Source organism: Schistocerca serialis, chromosome 4, assembly GCF_023864345.2.
Source record: "Schistocerca serialis cubense isolate TAMUIC-IGC-003099 chromosome 4, iqSchSeri2.2, whole genome shotgun sequence".
In the NCBI taxonomy this organism is placed as follows: Eukaryota; Metazoa; Arthropoda; class Insecta; order Orthoptera; family Acrididae; genus Schistocerca; species Schistocerca serialis.
The window spans coordinates 753139416-753163886 of NC_064641.1; the positions used below are offsets into that span (position 1 = coordinate 753139416).

A 24471-nucleotide genomic window follows, 5' to 3' on the forward strand; every position below is an offset into this window, starting at 1 on the left:
ATCCTATATGCACTGAATGTAGTTTTTGCAAAATGCTCTGGGTGTTGTTTGGAGACACTGTTTCAGCACTGCTGCTATCAGTAAATGACTATTTAGTGGAAACCCTCTGGATGGCTCCCCTTACTTCTGCAGAACACACGAAATGGTTGATGGAGTCCAGGAACATTTGCCATGATTGTTTCCTGCTCTCCTTAATTATGCAACAAGCCTTGGCTCTCGCAACTCGAAAGGCTGTGAGGTTGTCTGCTGTCAGTTGGCATTTAAATTGTCAAATAGCTGCACATCTGTCCTGGATTGCTGAAAGGCACTCACCAGTCCACCAAGTTGCTGTCTCATAAGATTACCTGAAGGCTTCGGGATGGACAAGCCAGCAGCACGATGGATCACTACCAGCATGATTTGATCAACCCATTCCTGGGCGGTGCCATGGTGTTCGAACACAGCCAGCTGGCTGAACAGTGACCAGTTAGCCCTGCTGACCATCCATTGTGGTGGTTTCTGTTCGAGCATTCCTCCACCCAGTAGGTGAATGCGGAGTGGGAATTGGTCACTGGACTGAAGGTTATCAATGACTTACCACTAAACAGAGACTGTGATGGCTAGGAGGGGGAGGGGGGTCTAACATTTTTGACGGTGATTTAAAGCATGAAGTAGACGCACAAACTTCCCACTTCTTTTATACGAGGTGACTTACTTGAGATTCGCAGCCGATCTTCTGTGCTGGCTAGCTGGTTGCTGGAAAACTCTCTTGACTTTGTCTCCGTGGAATGATGCTAGGTACAGGAATATTTAAGCCTCTCTCTCTACTTGTGAAATAAGTAGATACACGAACTTTACTTTTCATCAACCAATGGTATATTTGAACTCCATACAGATTAAAATTCTCACTTTCCACTTACATATATGACTTCCAGTAAGTCACTCGCTCTGTTCAACATCAGAAACAAATTTAATTACATTTATAAAAGAGATGGCTTAATAACCACGACTATTTTACATGAATCATAAAATAGGTCTTGCCTCTAACAAGGCTGGATTAATAGTTTTCAAGAGTACTTTCTTAAATTGTTCTTGTTTCACGTAACAATAGCCAGTGACACAATACGCACAGAGTTGCCTCTGCGGTTCTTCCTTACACATGCACTAACACATATATGGATTGTTTAACAGGTACTTGTCGGTGCCGTTCGGCCGCCGCGTCTACCTTCTTCCCACGACTGATTTTAAACCTGCACACACAGACATGTGATGTGCAGTAGGTAAGATTTTACCATCCCACACTCATATCTACAATATCGTGTGTTCGAAACAGTAGAAAGCTGAGTGGTTCTAGAATTTACACAGAAATTCTCAAATCGGTGCAGGGGGCAGAATGACTTAGTAAACAGCACAGAAATGAACGGGAGCATGCACAACTTGTGAGATGTCATGAGGCTCCCCAAAACCCAACCTCAAGGGCAAGTAGAGGTTGAGTCCCACAATACATGATGGGCACTGAAGTCTCCTAGGAGAAGAAATGGTTGATGGTGTTGTTCGATAAGTGAGAGCCTCAGAGTCTGTTGCATCTGGTGGAGGTAAATACTGTGAGCAAACAGTGATTCTCTGACACACATGAATTTCAACAGCAACTGCTTGCAGGTCAGTAGTTACAGGAAGAGCAAGAAATTATGTGGAGAGCAGAGGAGTGGTGTGCATTATTTACAAACACAGTAACCCCTCCCTTGGTCCTTTCCCCAGTCAGATCATCCTTGCAATAGAATGTGTAGCCCCATAGGACAGGGTATCAGATGTTTTAAAATGTGTTTCCTGCACACACACACACACACACACACACACACACACACACACACACACACACACACAGGGGACATTCCTACTGGATGATGGGAGCCATTTATCATGGGGGCTGCACTTTAACCTGTCTTTCCACATGAACTGGGAGCATGCCATTCGTGGAGGCTCAGCTTTGTGGTGAGATCACTGTCCCAGTGGGACATCAAGGTCCAATAGTCTGAAGAAGAATCCAGAGATAAGTCAGAGAGGATGCGTTCAACATCGTTGGACAGCAGACTTACTGGCTCTGTCAGTTGTTGATGCCTTGTCTTGGATTTTTGCTTGGGTAGGCTTTGGAACTACAACCGTGGTTATGGTGGTAGCAGCACTAGTCGGTGGACCAGTCTGAATTTACGGAGAGGCAGGGAGCTACGCAACAGCAGCAACCGCAGCCTTGTCTGACGTTCTGGGGGAGGTACAGGCTTCGAAATAACTGCAGCAGAACAAGTACACTGACAGAAGAAGTTACTAGTGCTGAAGCTGGCAACATCATTTGTGTAGCAACATCAGTTTCACAGACTGACTGTTTAAGAATAGACGCAAATGAGGTAGTGAACATTAGGCATTGCGTGGCTTTAGGCCTCATCATGCAAGACATACTTAGCAGTTTTGATCTCCTGTAATCTCTACTCCAGATATGGTGATCCACAGAGCAGTTTACACACTTCACAGGAGGGCAACAAATCAAATCCTTCATGGGCAGCCTTACCACATTTGCCACAAGTGGCTTCTTCCTTACATCCAACATTAGTGTGCCCAAAGTGCTGGCACTGAAAACAGCACATTGTGTTGGGGAACAGACTGCGCACTTAGGCAAAGGAAACCTGCTTCGACATGCTCTGGAAGTTTCAAGCTGTTGAAAGTCAGTATCATGGAGTCCGATTTCACTAGACCGCCATCCACTATTTTCATTATGTTTTGTACATCAACAATGCCTTGTTGTGACCACTCATTTTTCAATTCTTCTCGGGGAATATCAAATAGATCATTGCAAGTTACAACACCTTTGTTGCAGTTCAAGGGTTGTGCAGTTCTGTTTCAATTGCATACTGCCCAAGGCATTTAGCTTTTTGAAGGTTCGCTGCTTTATGGGGATTAGAAGTTTCCACTAATAGTGTTCCACTGTGCAGGCGCTTGACAAACTTTAAAGAGCCACAGATTCCTTCTAAATCCTTTTGGCTATAGAAAGCCTTCTCAAAATTACCTTTTTTCTGCTTGACTACTAAAAACACATACTGGTTAGCAGCATATGTTCTGTTACTGCAAATACCATCACTCTGAATAAGTCTAGAACAAGGAGGACTAGCTACACGTGTCCTCTCGTTTGAGTGGGTGTTGGTGCCTACCAGCAGCCCCTTTCCGCTGGGAGGAGAAAGAGAAAATTTTGAAGGATCCATCCTGGTCCCACAAGCAGTAAGGGAAATGGAAGTCCACACAGACAGAGCCCCATATGGCTAGGTAAGCTTTATACAAATGAGGTTCGGCAAGTCCCCCAGAGGTTGCCTGCTAACAACTGTTCCACCTCGACAGTAATGCAGCTCATCATTGCGCAGGACATCTTGAGACTGAGCGATCTACACAGTCAAGCCATAATCCTTATTCCCTGTGACACTCAACTTCCCACTGCTGTGCCACACGGTTCGTGCTGAAGCATGCCCAGAGTTTATGGTGACAGAGAACTGGCGATGCCTATAAATCCCTAGCTCAGGAGCCCCAGTGTTGTCAAGCCCATACCCAGCAAAAGAATGCTGAGCCCCTGAGGGCAGTTAATTCAAGTTCTGTAGATCATTTGTACAATCAATCGTAATGATGTGGAACGAGTCATTTTACATTCACAAATAAATATGGATACATGCTGATCAGCTACATTTTTTCCTCGTTTTTTGCTTTTTGGCACTACTGTGAGTTCTGTGAGTTATGTGAGTTAATCATTCCTACCCATTACCTTTTACACATTAGACGATTAGAAATTCTTTGATGGAATGTCATTTTTTCTTCTGGTATTGTAATCATGTACAGTATAGTTCCTTTTGAACTGTAGTGTATTATTTGGAACAAACTTCACCACAGAATAAATATACTGTGAAGCAGTAGTCAAAATGGCTAATTCCTTAAAAAGATGACCACAAGATGATAGTGGCTAAGCATCACATGTTATCCTTGCAGCATATTTTTGATTCTTACAGCATATTTTTGAGTAATAAAGATTTTATTTCTTGAAGTTGAATTATCTCAGAACATTATTAAATATGACATCACTGAATGAAAATATGCAAACTAAGTCAACTTACTGATTTCTCTCTCCCCACAATTTGCAATGATTTGAAGTGGAAAGGCGGCTGAACTAAGTCGTTTTAGGAGTTCCACAAAGTGTTTTTTCCAGTTTAAATTCTCATCAATATGGACACCTAAAAATGTTCACATTTCCGCCCTAATTATCATCTTCTCATCATGTGTTACACTTAGCATTTGTGTAGTACCTCTAGCTGTGCAGAACTGAATATATTGCAACTTTTTGAAACTGACAGAAACTATCCGCAGAAAACCAACCAATAATAATTACAAGAATATTATTTATGATTTCTTCTACTGCTGTATGTATTTTTGGAATAATTACCCTGCTAGTGTAATATGAAAAAAATAATTAATTCTGCTTGTTGTATGTTACGACAGAAGGTCATTTACATATCTGACCTTCAGAGATCAAGGGAATCAAGTCCATTTTTGGTTACTTTGGACTTATTTCATTTTTAAGTACTATTTACAAAGCGGCTTTCAGAGCATAAAAGGTTCATGTCCAGATCTACATCTACATCGATACTCCGCAAGCCACCCAACGGTGTGTGGCGGAGGGAACTTTACGTGCCACTGTCATTACCTCCCTTTCCTGTTCCAGTCGCGTATGGTTCGCGGGAAGAACGACTGTCTGAAAGCCTCCGTGCGCGCTCTAATCTCTCTAATTTTACATTCGTGATCTCCTCGGGAGGTATAAGTAGGGGGAAGCAATATATTCGATACCTCATCCAGAAACGCACCCTCTCGAAACCTGGCGAGCAAGCTACACCGCGATGCAGAGCGCCTCTCTTGCAGAGTCTGCCACTTGAGTTTATTAAACATCTCCGTAACGTTATCACGGTTACCAAATAACCCTGTGACGAAACGCGCCGCTCTTCTTTGGATCTTCTCTATCTCCTCCGTCAGACCGATCTGGTACGGATCCCACACTGATGAGCAATACTCAAGTATAGGTCGAACGAGTGTTTTGTAAGCCACCTCCTTTGTTGATGGACTACATTTTCTAAGCACTCTCCCAATGAATCTCAACCTGGTACCCGCCTTACCAACAATTAATTTTATATGATCATTCCACTTCAAATCGTTCCGCACGCATACTCCCAGATATTTTACAGAAGTAACTGCTACCAGTGTTTGTTCCGCTATCATATAATCATACAATAAAGGATCCTTCTTTCTATGTATTCGCAATACATTACATTTGTCTATGTTAAGGGTCAGTTGCCACTCCCTGCACCAAGTGCCTATCCGCTGCAGATCTTCCTGCATTTCGCTACAATTTTCTAATGCTGCAACTTCTCTGTATACTACAGCATCATCCGCGAAAAGCTGCATGGAACTTCCGACACTATCTACTAAGTCATTTATATATATTGTGAAAAGCAATGGTCCCATAACACTCCCCTGTGGCACGCCAGAGGTTACTTTAACGTCTGTAGACGTCTCTCCATTGATAACAACATGCTGTGTTCTGTTTGCTAAAAACTCTTCAATCCAGCCACACAGCTGGTCTGATATTCCGTAGGCTCTTACTTTGTTTATCAGGCGACAGTGCGGAACTGTATCGAACGCCTTCCGGAAGTCAAGAAAAATAGCATCTACCTGGGAGCCTGTATCTAATATTTTCTGGGTCTCATGAACAAATAAGGCGAGTTGGGTCTCACACGATCGCTGTTTCCGGAATCCATGTTGATTCCTACATAGTAGATTCTGGGTTTCCAGAAATGACATGATACGCGAGCAAAAAACATGTTCTAAACTTCTACAACAGATCGAAGTCAGAGATATAGGTCTATAGTTTTGCGCATCTGCTCGACGACCCTTCTTGAAGCCTGGGACTATCTGTGATACTGAAAGTAACTGCCATAGGATTGGCAATATTATTGAGCACAGACAGAAGCAGTATTATGTTCAGAGCACAATGGAAACCCATCCACTGTCACAGTTTGCAAGCTATTTTGCCAGTGTGTAAGCTCTAAATAAAGAAGATTGGTGATTATCAGTGAAGAGAGAACATATTTCATTCCTTCTAGAAACTTAGCGATTACAGTTGGCAAAATGTTTACCTTCAGTGACTTGTTCAGTCAAGTCCTAAAGACATTAGCTTCAAATAATTCTTAAGGCTTGGAATGAAATCAGTAAGGATTTATAATCGTCACTGAAGTATGGATGTGTACCACATTCCATACAAATGTGGCATGTCTTATGTAGGGCAGACTATTAGAACAGTCGAGAATAGATGCAAGAAACATCACAGACACACCTGACTAAAATAACCAAGCCAATAATCTGCCACTGAGCACTGTCTTGAATACGATCATGAAATGAAATATGACAGGACCAGTATCGTGGTGAAAGTATCAAGTTTCTGGGACAGCATTACTACAGAGTCTACTGAAATAAAAAATGTCAGTAAACCTAATAAACATGGATGGAGGTTTCAGTTTAAACAAGGCTTGGATTTCACCACTTAATTTATTAAGATCCTGTCAGCCATCACACCCACACTGAGAGTGTGTTTCATGTAATATCAGTGCTGGCTCTGATAATACAAGGGCTAGACTGTAATGGGCAGGGGGAGCTGAACTAAATAGAAGCATAGAACCAATGAAAGTCCACAGCGGGGATGGTGGTGGTCCAGGAAATGAGTACGCATAACAGCAAAACTCTCACCACCTGAAGAAAATAACTCAGTTGAAGTTGAAACATTGTGCATAAAATGCAAACACCAGCTTGGTTGAACACCCAGAAGTACACCATTAATCAATCATGCCAAGAAAACCATAGAGATCAAATCAGTCTGTGTTGGAAATGCATTACTTGGTAGAGAAAGACAGAAAGATTCTTGAGAAACTGAACTGGTAAGTTTTGTGACTGATGTTTTAGTGAGTTGAGTGGTAGTGGCCAGCTGCCACCAAATCTCATCTTTTACCGTGTGTCAGTTGCTCAGAGCATTACCTGTTATGTGGACAGAGACACAGAGCCATAAGTGCTGGATGTTGCTCACTGACATCACAGCTCCCACCAACTGCAATCTACCAATCACAAAGTTATTTAATCTGTGCTTTAGCAATGTTAGACTGAGAATTTCCAATCATAAATGAACATTCTCTGGGTGAAATATTCATGACATAAGTTAAAAACTGTACTTGGATAAGACTAGGACACACAGATCTGGTTATTGCAAGCAAAGCCCTTCCAAGTGAGTCATCCAATTACACTGCATAGTGGAACTTTCAGTGCCATTAATAACAGTGTTTGGAATTCAGATCAGCTCATTCTACTCATAAAGTCACATTAGTATGGTGTCTGATGCAAAGAAGTCAAAACAGGTATACTGAGATGGAGTGGAGGTATTGATATCCTGGTCTAGGGCTGAGTTATGTATGTTAACTGGAGTTTGGAATACCGGCTTTTTTAGTTGTGGGGAGGGGGTGGGGGGGTAGGAAGATGGTATCCTGGTCCAGGGTTCAGATTCATAGGTTAACTGGAGTTTGGGATACTGGCTTTTTTAGTTGTGGGGAAGGGGGGGGGGGAGGGAGGGAGGGCGGAGGGACTTGGTATCCTGGTCTAGGGTTGAGCCACATAGGTTAACTGGAGTTTGGGATACCATGATCTTATGGTGGTTTTTTTTTTTTTTTTCCCCATTAATGAATTTTTAGTTTGTCCCCAACCAACTCCTGTTTTCCATGGTTGCCCTGCTATTTTCATTGGGTTTAGTCACTGAACTGGTTCACGTGTTATCTGTATTTTTGTGGGTGTTACAATTGACGTTTTGGTGGCCACATTGGTTATCCTCAAAATAGGGGTTTTTAGGCATGGTGATGACGTCATTGGTCAAAGCAAATTGGTGTTGTAGCTATGCTGTGCCGCAATGTGTTATGTGACATCATCAAGGCACGGTGTGTTTATTTTGGAGTGGAAATGAAATGATGATGTAGAGGGCACAGTACATGAAGAGACAGCATGCTCTAGCGGTTTATGTATGTCGTGGCGATGTGTTTGTGAGGTATGTTAGTGTGCCATTTACTACGCTACACCTGTTGTATTTCTCTCAATGATTTTGCAGTTGTGTGATGAATGTAATAAGTTAGGTGTTTTTTATGTATATTTTGTTGATTTGAGGTATGGAGCTTTTAATTAATTTTTGATGTTTGTAGGAGTTTGGGATATTGGATTCTGTAGCTGTCGTAGGGGGTTTATTGGTATCCTGGTCTAGACCTATATAACTCAACCCTAGATCAGGATACCAATAAACCCCCAATCACAACTACAAAATCCAGTAGCTATCTCAAACTCCTATGAACCTTAAAAACCAAAGCAACATTAACTAAAAACCGAACAGGTTAAATGACCAAAATATACATAAAAATCCTTAACTTATTATATTCACCAAACAAAATCACAGAATACCAAAAGAAATACAATAGCTGTTGCAGAGTAATTGAAACACTAACATACCTCACAAACACATTGTAACGACATAAAAATACTGCTTGAGTATGCCATCTCTCTTCATACACAGCATCCTCTACAACAATATTTCAATTCCACTCCAAAACAAACACACTATGGCTCAATGATGGCACACAACATATTGCAACGCAGCACAATTACAAATGGTTCAAATGGTTCTGAGCACTATGGGACTTTACATCTGTGGTCATCAGTCCCTTTAGAACTTAGAACTACTTAAACCTAACTAACCTAAGGACATCACACAGATCCATGCCTGAGGCAGGATTCGAACCTGCAACCGTAGTAGTCGCGCGGTTCCGGACTGAGCGCCTGAACCGCTAGACCACCGCGGCCGGCAGCACAATTACATCACAGGTCAAAGCAGACAGGTGGTATCCTACAACCAGGTAATATATCCCCGCAAGATAGTGTGCTAAGGCACCTCCTGTTCCTTACTTACATAAATGACACACAGACCTAAAAAAAAAGCAGCTTTGATCATGTTGTTAGCACATGAAACTAGTGTAATAGTGAGGAATTTAAAGGAATCTCTGTTTACAACAACTGATTAAGTCATTAAGGTCATGAATTCATGATTCAATGCCAACAGGTTCACCCTTAATCTAATCTAATCTGAAGAAAACAAATTGCACACAATTCGGAAAAACGAATCAGGCATAGTCCATATCAATTCAGCCAGGCTAGGAAAAATCTTACCTTCATAGTTATTGAATTTAGCATATGTTAAAATGAAAGACTAAGTAAGGAACACATATTTTGTTGTTATCTCCAAAAAAAAATTCTGCTCCAAGATGCAGCTCTCCAAATACCATTTTGAAGATGCAAATTTTGGAAAACAATTTAAAATGCTGTATCTCTGGAACAGTTCTAGATTTTTTTTAAAGATAATTGCTTTATGATTACAAAGAAATCCTCCATTTGGACTTATCTGTCAAAGTTCTTTTACTATAGCATTCTGAACTTTTTTGATGATTTATGGAAAAAAAATTTTTTTTCAACAATGCCAATCCATAAAATTTTGATTTTTTTCTGTTGGTTAGTACCATATAGTTCTACATGCCCTGAAAAGGAGATCTTCCACTTTTAGGTTGAACAGGTTTTATAAACAATTGAAATTTTTGCTATACATAAAACCTGTTTTATTAGCACATTATCACCTAACAGGCTCATAAAAATAAAAACCTAGCCTTATTTAACATAATTTTAGTTTCGAAAGATGAGTAAGAGACTCATTTTTCAAGCATTTTAAATGGTTCCAAAATGTATGTGTAAGGCCTACAGACTTATTCCACTGCTTCTGTACCTTTCTTTGATATAATGTGATGCCTTCCTGTTGAGCCAATAGGAACTGGAACACTTACAATCTTCAAAACATTGTGAACAGGAAGTGAGCGCTGATGGCGTTGCTGCTATCCTTCAGCTGGAAACCTATATCAAGCAGCTGGTCCATGTGGTACCATAAAGTTTGCTACAATTTCATTTAAGTCATAACTGGTGTCTATAATCTCTGATATCCACCAGTCACAGTCATACACACACACACACACACACACACACACACACACACACACACACACACACACACCACAAAAATCCCCCTACTCAGGTTGTGAATCTAAGTATTATCCTGCTGTTTCTGAGGTGTTGGCTGAACGAACGAAATTTCTTCTTTCTTGCTCTTTAAAGTGCGTGCAATATGAGATCGCCCAGCACTTTCGAGTCCAAAAACATGTTTTTGGAATTCCTTTCACAGTAGTAGTTTGAAGGACCATTCTCCTATTTTCTGCTCAAGGAATTCTTCGATTTCCTCTTTGGACGAAAGAATGAGGGCTGTGGATGTGTAAGACTTCACGACTCTCGTAAAATCTTCAGCATTCTGAACTCGAGCTGTATTTGGTCTGGAAAGATTATGTTTTGTAGCATGGTGCTTCAGCAGACCTTCTACACCATCACAAGGCCCTTTCCTGTGGCCAGTAGCACTGTATACCCAGTCAGTTGGCACAAGCGACTTACTCAATTCAAACAGCTGGTAACGATTTTTAAAATGACTAGGAAGACCATCAGAAATAATGATGATATTCTCTGCCCCTGTTTGCAGTTGAAGAATTTTGCGCATTGCTGAGCAAAGCATGTGCTGAGTCATGTCCTGTGTCATCACTTATAACTGCAACACTTGTGGTCTTGTTTTGAAAATATGTCACTCCTGTAAAAACTGAAACCTGGTCATTACTCCAAAGATACCCTTGTACTTCTTGTGGGAGAATTACAGACCAGTTCTCAGCAAAATCACAGTGAAGCACTAAACATTGTTCTTCAGCCTGTACACATCCTTTCACTTCTGCAATGTGTTGTTATTGCAATTTCTTCAGATGTTGGTGTGTTACTACTTTCACTGACCATTTACCAAGATCATTAATGAAACTGTCAAAGGCAACAGTTTTCTTAATTAGACCTAGTTTATTTCCTCCCATGTCTCATATGTAATTTCTGCAAAGTTATCTGCTATGTCTTCCAGGCCAAGTGTCTGTGAAGACACTCCTCCCTTCCCAGGGTAGTCACCACATTCTTGAAACTAACAGGTCTCTCACTTTATGTCACAGACTATTAATGACTTCACACGCCCAACCAAAGTTCAAAATTCCAGCAGTACACACATAAAAGACATCTCTAGTTGGGTGTCCAAATACCCACTTAGGTCGCAGTGCATAAAATTTTGATCTTCCAATATGTGAAGTTGTATAGTTGCTCTTATAAATTGCAAAAGTTTCTTTCATACTGTGAGTCATGTACCTCTTCTTTCACAACTTTTTGACTTCACCTGTCACAGTTATAGTGTCTTTTTTGTTGGCACTCTGACGAGAACAGTCCCATTTATATTCCAAATAAAATGGCTGCACTATTTGAGCTTGAGCTCCTTCTACAGGGGCTCTGCTCTGCCATCGACTCCTTTTACAGACTTCACATTTCTTGATTTGTCTACTATGTACTTTGACACTTATGGAACATGGCTCAGAATTGTTTTCTTTGAAAATTTCTCTGGAATAACAGTTAAAACATGCACCTTTTCACTGAGCGATGGACAATATTCAACAGCTGAATTCATATTTGTGAAAGATTCCTGGCAGGAAAAAGGAATTTCTACTTTGAAGAATGTGGTCAGTTTTGCTGTAATGTATTCATCCATAGCTTTAGTAATTTCTTTGCACTTTCTTGATGCATAGAGCTTATGACTCAACTTCACTGACCACGGTTTTTTTAACAGGACTAACACCTACCCCTGAAGTTGACTGCTTCAGAGTAATAAATTTTTCCCCTACTGATGCAAAATCTGCATCATGTGCACTATGGAAGGCTTCACCTTGTTCAGATACCATTTTTTTTAATAACTCTTTTATGGATATGCAAGCAGTCAACAGTCAGCACACTTCACTCTCCTGTGGCCCCAGTCAGAAGACATTTCAAACAGTCCTTTTCACAAAACACACTGCAACTGAGAGTCAACTGGCAAATTCCTCACAAAAACACAGAAATCACTGGATGGTCTGGATTTCTTCAAAGCCTCTTCTGTAGACAAATTGGTGCTGAACAACTACAATCAAGAAACCTGCAATGAACAACCATGACAAAGAAATTGACATGAAACTACAACAAAGTATAAGAAATATCTGTGACAATGAAAGTGAAAAGGAAAGTAATAAGAAATAGCTGCAACAAAGATAATAGAAATAAAAATTGTAACACAGAAACTAGTAAGAAACAACTAGTGGCTAGCACACTGGACTCGCATTCGGGAGGACGGCGGTTCAATCCTGAGCCCGGCCATCCTGATTTAGTTTTACCGTAATTTCCCAAAATCTGCTCCATGCAAATGCTGGGATGGTTCCTTTGAAAGGGAACGGCCGAATTCCTTCCCCATTCTTCCCTAATCCGATAAGACCAATGACATCGCTGTCTGGTCCCCTCCCCCAAACAACCCAACAGAAAAAAATTTAACTCTTCTGGATTGGGATTTCTGAAAAAAAAAAAAAATAATTCTGTAAACTATAAAAAAAATTCAAAAGGCAACAATGAAAGAACTTTGACAGATATGTCCACAAGGAGAACACCATTGTTATCATAAAACAATTATCTCTCAAATAAAAAAAAACTCTAACAAAATATCTAGAACTGTCACAAAGGTACAGCATTTTAAAATTTTTTCTGAAATTCGCATCTTCAAAATGGTGTTCACAGTGTCATCTTGGGAGGGTGGTGGTTTTTTTTAAAAAAAAAGAGAGAAGAAGAAGAAGAAGAAGAAGAAGAAGAAGAAGAGGGGAAAAAAATGTGTTTCTTACTTACTCCTGAATTTTAGCATATACTAAATACAATAACATTCAGAGACTATGACATGAAGTGATATGGATTACGCTATCAAGACCTGTATCTCCAACTGGTACTGAATGGTAATGAGTTATAAAGAGCACTGTGTACAAAACTATTAAGAATGTGTGCTGATGACGACTTAAATTGGAAGGACCACATAACAAAATGCTCCCAAATCTCAGATCAGCATGATTTGCTATGAAAATCATTTCAAAAGTTTGCTCCTTAGAAGCCACTACTACGGCTTGATTATTTCCATTGTCTTTTAGTTACGAAATTATTATTTTGGGACAAAGTAATAGTTGATGAAACAAAATTTTCGCACTAGGGCCTATAGAAAATGACTCTTCTAACCTTGAGAGACAGCATTGCAAGAGCACACTGCAAGCCCTGCCTAGAAAGACTTGTGTTCTTACGGTATCCTTCCTATAAACAAATTGCATTTTTTTAATTTTAAAATCAGAAATAAACTTCTAGATGTATAACCTATTAGTGATTCTCCCTCCATGCAGAGTGAGCAAGAACAGCTAGGATTCAAAGACTTGTGAGTGGTGTCATAGTTCATAATGTACTGTCATAGTTCGTAATGCACTGCCAATATACATAAAGAGGTTGGAGAAGAAAATGATTTCTATAACAGAGTTAAAAACATTTCTACTTGAGGAGAAGTGTGTCTCCAATGTAAGAGAATTCTGTAGGCCTAGCTTACAAACACACTCGGCCACATTTCATGTCAATGCATATTTTTAACAGGAATATGTGTGAAAGAAAGGGTGGTTACAGGTGTTCCTGTATTTATATTTTTCAGAAGTATAATGTAACAGTTCATTATCTGGTAATGTTACTGTTTATAGTTTTTGTGCACAATATAAGCTGCACTGTGCGAGGTGGCGTAGTGGTTAGCACACCGCGTCCGGCCATCCTGATTTAGGTTTTCCGTGATTTCCCTAAATCGCTCCAGGCAAATGCCGGGATGGTTCCTTTGAAAGGGCATGGCCGACTTCCTTCCCCATCCTTCCCTAATCCGATGATCTCGCTGTTTGGTCTCTTCCCCCAAACACCCAACCCCACAATATAAGCTAATTATAGGCTCTAGATAAGTGTGGTTTTCTTGATAGCTTTCTTTCCAAATAAAATACTTAGCTAGGTGTCATAGTGTTAAGGCACTGGATTCTTATTTGGGAAGAATGAGCAGGGTTCAAATCTCCAGTCAGGTATCACAACTTCGGTTTTCTAATTTCTTAAGGTGAATGCTGTGATAGTTCCACTGAAAAAGCCATGCCCAACTTCCTGCCCCATCCTTCCTAATCTAATCCAAGTACATTGTATATGTTCCATATATGTGTAAATTATATCTGTAATGTATATGGCATATCTTATGCTGTTGTATTGCACGGCTGACGGGCAAACACGTAAATAAACTGGAAACTGTGGGACTAAGAGAGAGTGTCATTAAATCAGAAGCTGCATTGACTGTTATCTGAAGCTACACAAACACAGTAGTAGACAGAAGCTATTCGAATGTCTGACAACAATACCTACAGCAAATCTCACAACTTCATATGATTCAAATACTTAAGGCTGAGCGATCAAAAGTTCCAGTTTTTGATCTACACACAGTATCCGCTTATAATCTAAGAAGAAAACTCGCACAAGAAAAGAAAATTAAGATTCAATTATGTATCTTACCATGGGTCGCTGTCAACATAAACCAGAGCCATAGCAGCAACTTGTACCTGTTCGCGTTGAGTTGTATGTTTAGTTGCTACTTAAAAACACGGAATAAGAAATATGTGTTTCTATCATTTGTAAACAACTGTAGAGATCACAACAGAGTCCCTTAAAACCATCGACAGCAATTTTTCCAATTTCACAAGCTATTTTCCCAAGGTAATAACAATCAACGTCTCACACTCTCACGACTCCAACCTTGATCCTTGAATATACAGATTACAGACTAGTGACTACTGTTTATCACGATTCGCCCAAGATCATTTCAGACACGGAGTCGTTAAAAAATAAATGTTTGTAATAGACTTCTCAAAATTAACAATTAAAATCCTCGACTTGTCCCCCCCATTAAGCCAGGCTGATTTTTTTATCCTCTAGAATGACAGGGAATCAAAGTAAACCTTTGATTTGACTCACAATGTATTACGCAGAATGGAAGCAAGTGACATTTGACAAGCTGTTAGTGGTGAAAGATAAATTTGATGAAATGTGTTCGTGTACGTTGATAGTAGTAGTAAATCAGGAAGCGACGTGTCTGCGTGAAGTGATTTAGTTATAATAACTATTCCAATTATATTATTTTGTGGTTTCAGTACTGTGCGTTCTTCACACGAAGTCTTGAAAGCAAAGTTTCATAAGGTAAATAACTTTCCACATCTGCTCTCTTCGAATAAATAAAGACAGACAACGTGTTGTTCAATCGGTTATTATCGCGGATTGTGCTGAGGCACAATGTTTCATAGCACTAAGTCTTGTCAGGAGACACGAAAATCTTAGAATACATTCAATGGGCAGCGTCCCAGAAACATCACTACAAACATTCGTTCGAAATTCTCGTCGAGGTTTCACAAACGTTTCGTATGCGCGTATTATAGGCGAACAGAACTGTTGTAATCGACGCCACGGTTCGCATAGCTGTTTTAAAGCACCACACTTTTACTTGTCGTACTCAAATAAACAGGAGACAATCACAGCCGAAATATAGGCTAGTATAACGTCTCCTTCTGTTGACACTCTGCCAATAGAGATCTTTTACGGCAAAAATACTGTGCTTAGTGGTGTGCAGTTACGACCTCCGTAAAACCACAATAGGCCTACATATAATTTACAGTATTTTTCTTAAAGTCATAGGAAGCACATTCAGTCAGTTTATTTAGTGGGTCTACCACAGTGTTGGACTTTAAAGAGCTCTAGAAATAATTATAAGCTCCAGAATGTAGTGAAATGCCCGTCAAAACAACAATTTCATGAGGTCAATGAAACAGCTGTTTCGTTTGTTGAAACTTGTGTGTCAATTAGTGTTCAAGAATTGCTTGTCAGATAGGAACTTAGTAATACTTGGGTGACTAAGAGTTGATTTTTGCAGTGTACTTGCATTAAATGTTCAGTGCATTGCTGCCTGCAAAAGGCAGGGACCCTGATTCAAGTTATTGTCAATCACAAGTTTGTCCCCTACAAAAACATATTTTGTAGGCCTTAATGTGTATCGGTGAGTATTTACTGCTTTTTGTAAACAGTGAACAGTGAATAAATACATAGATTGTGTAGCAATGAACAGTATGGCTAGACATCTTTGCTTAAAGAGAGAGATGTAGCATCAAACAGTTAAAGATAATCATGTCAAAGTTCTGTTGTAGGATATACAAGATTGCCACATGGCTTCTGTTTATAGGAGTAACTGAATCTTACAGTAAATTAAAAACTGACTGTCTATTGAGTATCCAGACCCCAGATTCATGTTACCTGTGAACATTACCCAACACAGAGTTTTTTTGGAAACGTCCCACCCACCCAACTCATTTGAGGCAATACAAACCTAAAGTAGAATGTAGATATAAACATTTATACTACTGATTTATAATTTGTAAAATGAAGAAAAGTTATGCAACAGATACTGATGTCTGGTACTCTGCAGTACAAGAATTGCTCATATTTGATGAACAACATAAGCACTCTGTTTCTGTTGAAAGTCATTAACTCGTCTCATGAATTGCCGTATTGGTATGTTCCTTAGATGTTGTGGTATGACATTTAAGGGTTGTATTAATTTGCACATAACACGTATCTGTGTTTGTGTGTAGATGCAGTGGTATGGTGATAGGGTTATGGTTTTTACCTGATATAGTGTTTGTGGCACGTTTCATACTATTAATAGTCATACCTAAACTTTATATGCAGTTCTCACTGCCAAATTAATGATAGTGGAGTCAAAATTTTAAGTTTTTTTTGTAGATATGTCTAGAATTAGCTGACAGTGCCATACTGTATATTATTCACTCTGTTTCTTCTGTAATATGAAAAACTTCTTTGGTAAGATTGGAATCATACTTCATATGACTAGAAACAAGGTAGTGGAAAATTACCCCAGAGGCGTACAATGGTGAGTCACAACATTATGACCATCTGCTTAATAGCATGTTGGCCCACTTTTGGAGCAAAAAACAGCAGTGACTCTGTATGGTGGAACTCGGCAAGCCCTGGGTAGATTCCTGGAGCTATGTGGAATCAGAAATCAATGCTCCATTCATGTAATGCCTGAAAATTACAGGATAGTGTTTAGTAAGTGCAGAGCTGGTGACTGAAAGTGTGCGTTCCTTAAGGTTTGGTGGGCAAACACAAATATGAATTCACTAACATTCTCCTCAGACGACTAAAATACAATTCTGGCCTTGTGGTACAGACAGTTATGCTGCTGTAAAATGCCATCGCAATCAGAGAATGCATGATGGAAGTGGCCCATGATAATGTCCACAGTTATCTTAGTACCTTTAATTAGCACCAGAGGTCCCATTAAAGCCCAGATGAATGGTCTCTATAGAACAATAGTGCTCCCACCACCCTGTGTTTGTGGTATGGTACTTGTTTAATAGAACCATTCATCTAGGTGAGTCAAGCAATCAAATGAATGGTATCACTATAGTTAATTTCTGAAGTTATTTATTGTTAAATACAGAAAAACTCTATTAAGGCACTTATAACTAAAGTGAGTGTGATTGTTAAGCTGTACATTGACCTTGTCAGACAGTACTACCACTGTCTGCAGTTTGGTCGCCTAAGCTTTCAGTGTTGATAACAAATGTGGAAGTAATCATGAGACAGCTCTGTGTACAAGCCAAGCTACTTGTTATGTGCATTGCAAATGAGCTCACATGTCCACAAATAAATCTTGTCCAGCTATATCCTCAACATTTCATTCAAGGAAGCTGAGAAATATTTAAATCACAGACCTTATACTACAGTGGATGAAAATCTCAGTAAGAGAAAATTGGATTGGGAGAAGGAATTTCCTCTTGCATGAAGTTCTCAGCACAAATTCCCAACAATTGTTCATCTTAATAGACCAAAACCTTCAAAGCTTATTCCGACTCCTACCCTCCTGTTTGCCAATAGAAACTTGCTGTCATCCTGTCATTGAGAATCTTTACTTACTGCTATTTCCCAACAGTCAGACGCTTGTGGTCAAATTCCTGAAGGGTTGCACAAGAACACAGTGCTGATATTGAAAAGTTAGTGTTTAGAATATTAAATCTGGTAACACAGTAAACCTTTTCTTTTAATGACTCTTTAGAGCATGCAGGCATCTACAATATGGTTTTCTTAATTTTATACAGGAAATAAAATACGGGTTAGAACCAGACAGAAGCACCTTCTCATTTCAAGGTGTCCCTTAATATATTATCAGGGGCATTCAAAAAGAAAGGAGCCGGAGGCATAGTTACAGAAACCACTACCTGTATGTTAGAAGTATTGATCCTGGCTGTTGAGACACTTGTCCCTCTGTGACACAAGGCGGTGAATGGCTGTCCCATAATATTCCCGGGGCTGCGATGTTAGCCAGTTTGGCACGTACAGCTGAATGTCGTTATCCAAGGTGAATCGTTTGCCCCTCAGAGCCTTTTTAAGGGGGATCAAAAGATGACCCTGTTATGATTCACTTCATGCAGCACGGGAAAACAGTGAATGCCCAGCGTTACTTGCAAACCTTGACCACCCTTCGCCAAGCAATCAAATCAAAACAACCAGGCAATCTCACCCATGGGGTCATTCTGCTCCATGGCAATGCAGAGCCTCATAAGGCCATCAAAGCCATGGCCCTCCTGCAGAAATTCAAATGGGAGGTTCTCAGCTACCCTCCATACAGTCCGGACCTCTCTCCCTGTGATTATGCCATTTTTGGTCCCCTTAAAAAGGTATGTCTAGTTGTAGTGTATGATGTGCTCTGAAAGAATTGCTCCTGCATGACCGTTGTTCTCTATTTGTTGTCAAATCTGAAACATCCCCCAGGGGGTGATTTTGTGCTTGGCTACCATGGGGCCCCAGCCTTTGGAACATCTTTTCCCTTCCATGCTGCACTTCTATCCCTCTGCTATTCTTTTCCCCTCCCTTGGGGAACATGTCTGAGATATTTTGGGGAATGTGGCCTTAATTTTTAGCAGCCTGACATCAGAACAATCCCTCCACTGTTTTGTTTCTTTCTTTCTTCGTTCTCCATCTGCCATCCTTCATCTGCCGTGTCATTTTAAGTCCCTCTTGGTTTCTTCTTCCTCCCTGTGCATTGCTGAAGGCCAGTCCACACATCTGACACATAATAGGTGACTGGATAATGCGTAATTCCAGCCAGGGTCGCCACGTAGGGTTCTCACATATTTCGTGGTACAGGCCAGGTCCAGGGAGGGGTGATTGCCTGAACTGTTACCTTCCCCAACTGCTAACTCTGTCAGGAGTTCAGGATGTGTGACCTGAGGTGTGAACAATTACCTAAGGCAGGTGGACCCTCCTCTGAGGGGGGTGCCCAGTTGTAAGGAGCACGCCATCAGAGACACTGGCAATCATGGAAGATTTTCTCGCAATGAGCCAATCACGAATTCAATCTGCATCTACTAATTGCAAATGGAATGAGGCTAAAGACTCCAAGGCTCTTCCAGCTGCACCTTGATTTCTCATGGCATTGCATACTGAAGAAGTCCAGGTCTTTGTTACGGTTAATCTGCTTATTATTCAGAAAGGTGTTGATGCAAGTGCCAGCTCTATGAAATCCTCGTCTCGTTTACACAGTGGCACTTTGGTTTTGGAGACTAATTGTGATCCTCAGCCACAACTGCTTGCAGCTTCACTGCTCCATGGCTATCCTGTTCATGTTGATGCCCATCAAATGCTGAATTCTTTACCTGTGTTAAATGCACGAGGCTGCAATGTCTTTTTCTCGCATTCGATAGAACAGTGCATCCATCAAAGATCAAAGCCGGCTATTAAGTCATCATGGTCTGACTGTACATTCCAAACCTGATTTGCTGTTACCAATGTCAGCATTACAACCACATTCGAATGTCCTGTCGAAGCCCAGCCACATGCATTACTTCTTGTACGAATGTTCATGAGGGTGATTGTCCACCCTTCTCCCCGGTATATCAGTTGCAATTGTGACCATTCAGCCTCGTCCCAAGAATGTCCTGTGTATCTTGATGAGAGGGCTGTCTAGGAGATCTGGGCAAAGGAAAAAGTGCCTTACCTTGTTGCTCATAAGTTCTTGGCTAGTCGGAAGCCCTGCATTTTACCATCTGGCAGCTACGGTACTATTCTCGCTACACCTTCCTCCGTGAAGAACACCGCCACGCAGACGTGCAAGAACACAGCCACACAGACTTGCAACTTTAAATTCAGCACCGTGGTTGTAAAACACCCGATGTCACGTTAGCATCCCTGTCTCCTCCTCCTCCTCCTCCTCCTCCTCCTCCTCCTCCTCCTCCTCCTCCAGCTGTGCAACAAGCCACCAAATTTTTGCCTCTGGTGGCAAACTCACCTGCGGTATGACCAACAGGCCGGAAAGGACAGAAGGCATACTCCCACAAAATCTTTTTACACCCCTCTAGCCAACAAACACCTGAGTCTCCTTCTGCCAACTGCAAACGTTTAAAGAAACCAAACAAAGGTAAGCGGTCTTCTCCTTCACTGACTTGGAGAGCCTCTTCCACAGTATCGCTCTGTGATACCCTCACCCGGCTGACCTCCGTTTCACCGGTGCACACTGCCAACCATATCTCTGCCCTGGAATCTGCTGGTCGACCCTGTGAGAATCCTGGCATCTCTAGATCTCATGGAGCAGGGTCCTCCAGCCTCTGCACCATGTAGCAGTTAGTCGTTTAAGGCTGGCACTCGGCAGCTACCCCCTGCAAGTCCGGGCGTTAGAATAGGCCCGAGGTATTCCTGCCTGTCATAAGAGGCGACTAAAAGGAGTCTAAGATGTTTCGGCCTTTATGTGATGGTCTCCTTTAGGGTTTGACCTCCATTTTTCAAAATTTTCCTGAAGAGCGAGCCAATTGGGGAAGAGCACCGTACATCATGCGCTGAGACCTATCGCATCCTTCGTTGACGTGGATCTGCACTTCTGCTCATTCTCCAACTGTTGGACGAGGTCACCCTCCTGGCTGCATATTTTTCTATCAACTGTGCAGTATCATTTTCTATGCTGACGATGATAATGGACTTGTTTGTTTGGATGCACCTGATATCCAGCACAGTAGCCCGTCTGTTGTGGTGGTTATAGCCTCCTGACCACACAGGGATCGCTCTGTTGGTGCCTGTGCTGTTAACTCCCCACATATGCCAAAGAGTAGATGCCCGTCACCCTGGGGTGTTGGGACTCCCGGCAATGGCCATCCTGCCAGGTGGCCTTTGTTGTGGCTGGATGGCACCTTTGGGGAGGACCCCTGATTGGAGTGGGTGGCATCAGGGCAGATGACATGCGATAAAGCTTAGTACATCATCAGTCTCTAAACATTCATGGGCTCAATTCAATGCACAGAAGTATGACCCCAAATTGTTCCCCTCCCTGGCTACACCATGGGAGGAATATCAGGCTAAGGATGGCAGTGGCTCTTATTCGCCCTGGTACCTTGTATGTTCGAGAGCTGATGGAGAATCTTTCATGTCGATGAAGCTTCGGTTTTTTGTTGAGCATTTAGAGGGCAAGTTTGGGGAGGTGGAGGGCTTGTCGAAAATGAGATCTGGGTCAGTCTTGACCAAAACAGCATCCTCTTCCCAGTCACGGGCATTACTTGCTTGTGACAAGCTGGGGGGTGTTTCTGTAACCATCACACCCCATAACAGCTTAAATATGGTCCAGCATATCATATTTCAAAGGGACCTTCTTTTGCAGTCTGACGATGAGCTGCACGCCAATTTAGAGTGGCAAGGTATACATTTCGTTAGGCATATCCACCAGGGTCCGAGGAACAATCAGGTTGCCACTGGTGCCTTCATCTTGGCCTTAAAGGGTGATACATTACCCGAGAAGGTCAAGGTGATGGTCTACCACTGTGATGTAAAGCCCTATATCCATCCCCCAATGTGGTGCTTTAAATGATGGAAGTTCGGTCATATGTCTTCCCGCTGTACTTCCAGCGAAACAGGTAGAGATTTCGGATGCCCATTACATCCCAATACTCGATGTGCCCCAACTCCCATCTGTGTCAACTGCAGAGAGTAGCATTCACCTTCCTCACCTGACTATAGGATTCTCCAGAAAGAAAGGAAAATCATGGAGTACAAGACCTTGGACTGACTGACCTACACTGAGGCTAAGAGGAGATTTGAGCACCTACATCCTGTACGTATGACATCTTACACCGCCGCTACAACAGTTCTAGCGCCATCAGCTCCGCCAACCCCAGTCACTTCTCAGAGCCGGAAGACTACACCTGCCTCCTTGATTGTTAGTGCACTTCCCTCCCTGTGGCTCCTGCATCACCTGTTTTGGGAGCAGCACCCCCCCCCCCCCCCCCCCCAACCATCGGCCATATCAGTCCCCACTTCTGCGCCGGGGAAGCGTAAGTCTTCTTAGACTCCTCTCACTAGGAAGGGGTCCCCTTGGGGTCACTCTCTTCCCAGGTTTCTGCTAGTGGAAAAGATGACAGCCACTGGTGGTCATAGGGCTTCACACTCATCGTCAGTCCCGGAGACTGAATCAGTGAAGTCCTGCCAGCCAGGGAAACCCAAGGAACAGCGAGAGAAATCCAAAAAGATCATCCCTGAGACCAAAGGAATTGCAGTGGCACCCACACCACCTCTACCTACAAGCTCTGCATCTGCGGATAAGGTGGAGATTCTGGTGTCCGCTGAGGACCTAGATCTTGCCAGACCCTTAGATACAATGGATATAGACTGCTCAGGCAATAAGTCGGTGGTAGCAGATGACCCTGAGATGTAAACTGCTCATTGAATGTTCCATGCCTTCCCAGTCTCACGATGACGTCATCCTCCAGTGGAATTGTGGCAGTTTTTGCACCACCTGGCTGAGCTACGGCAACTGTTAAGCTTTACACCTGCTTTTTGCATTGCCCTCCAGGAAACCTGGTTTCCGGCAATGTGGACCCCTGCCCTCTGTGGCTATAGTGGATATTACAGGAACCGTAGAGACTATAATCGAGTGTCAGATGGAGTTTGCATTTATGTCCTAAATTCAGTCTGTAGTGAAACTGTGCCCCTTCAAACCCCTCTTTAAGCTGTGGCTGTCAGAATAAGGACGACACAGGAAATAACTGTCTGCTATGTATATCTTCCTCGATGGTGCAGTACCCCTGAATGTATTAGCTGCACTGTTTGATCTGCTCTCTAATCCTTTCCTACTTTTGGGAGATTTTAATGCCCATAACCTCTTGTGGGGTGGCACCATGCTTACTGGTCAAGGCAGAGATGTCGAAACTTTACTGCCTCAGTACGACCTCTGCCTCTTAAATACTGGGGCCGCCACACATTTCAGTGTGGCTCACGGTAGTTACTCAGCCATTGATTTATCAATTTGTAGCCTAGGACTTCTCCCACCTATCCACTGGAGAGCACATGATGTCCTGTGTGGTTGTACCACTTCCCCATCTTCCTGTCACTGCTCTGCCATCAGGCACAAAGACGCCTGCCCATATGGGCTTTAAACAAGGTGCACTGGGCAACTTTCACCTCTGCTATCGCTGTTGAATCTCCCCCACACGGGAACATTGATATGGTGGTTGAGCAGGTGACTACAACAATCCTTCCTGCGGCAGAAAACACGATCCCTCGCTCTTTAGGGTGCCCCTGATGAAAGAGAGTTCCTTGGAGGTCACCAGAAGTAGCTGAAGCAATTAAGGAGCATTGGCGGGCTCTACAGTGGCATAAGTGGCACCCTTCCCTGGAGCACCTCATAGCCTTTAAATGTCTCCCGTGATGGCGTTCGCCAACTTATCAAACGTCGGAAGCAGGAGTGCTGGGAGAGATACATCCCAACCATTGGCTGCCATACGTCACCTTTCCAACATCTTTTCGGGTACCAGACCCAACAGGTGTCCCCAGTGTTAACATAACTGGAGTGTTATCTGTGGTGTCACCGCCACACACCACACTTGCTAGGTGGTAGCCTTTAAATCGGCTGCAGTCCGTTGGTATATGTCGGACCCGCGTGTCGCCACTGTCAGTGATTGCAGACCGAGCGCCGCCACACGGCAGGTCTAGAGAGACTTCCTAGCACTCGCCCCAGTTGTACAGCCGACTTTGCTAGTGATGGTTCACTGACAAATTACGCTCTCGTTTGCCAAGACGATAGTTAGCATAGCCTTCAGCTATGTCATTTGCTACGACCTAGCAAGGCGCCATTATCATTTGCTATTTATCTTGTGATGCATGTACCGTCAGACTTGATGTTCACCAATTATGGATTAAAGTTAAGTATTCCAACAGATACGTACTATTTTTGCTAGTCTCATATCCCTTACCTGTTCCAGACCTCACACCATCCTGCGT

At 42.1% G+C, this 24471-nt stretch overlaps 2 protein-coding genes across 5 annotated transcripts in view; one reads left to right on the forward strand and one right to left on the reverse strand.

Moving 5' to 3' along the window:
* LOC126473295 (syntaxin-8) overlaps positions 1-15087 on the reverse strand; it is a 65859-nt gene extending 50772 nt beyond the window's left edge. The window contains exon 1 of one of the 2 annotated variants that reach the window (XM_050100262.1): positions 14659-15087. In XM_050100262.1, coding sequence (XP_049956219.1) covers positions 14659-14690 — 32 coding nt within the window. In that variant the 5' untranslated portion in view covers positions 14691-15087. The remainder of the gene's footprint in view (positions 1-14658) is intronic. The other variant, XM_050100263.1, reaches the window with a different exon arrangement.
* Positions 15088-15108: 21 nt separating this feature from the next.
* LOC126473294 (transmembrane protein 184B) overlaps positions 15109-24471 on the forward strand; it is a 133538-nt gene continuing 124175 nt past the window's right edge. Inside the window, exons 1-2 of one of the 3 annotated variants that reach the window (XM_050100259.1) lie at positions 15113-15197; positions 15294-15339. The gene's annotated coding sequence lies outside the window, so the exon portion shown is untranslated. Of the gene's footprint in view, positions 15340-24471 lie in introns of all 3 variants that reach the window. The other 2 variants (XM_050100260.1, XM_050100261.1) reach the window with 2 other exon arrangements.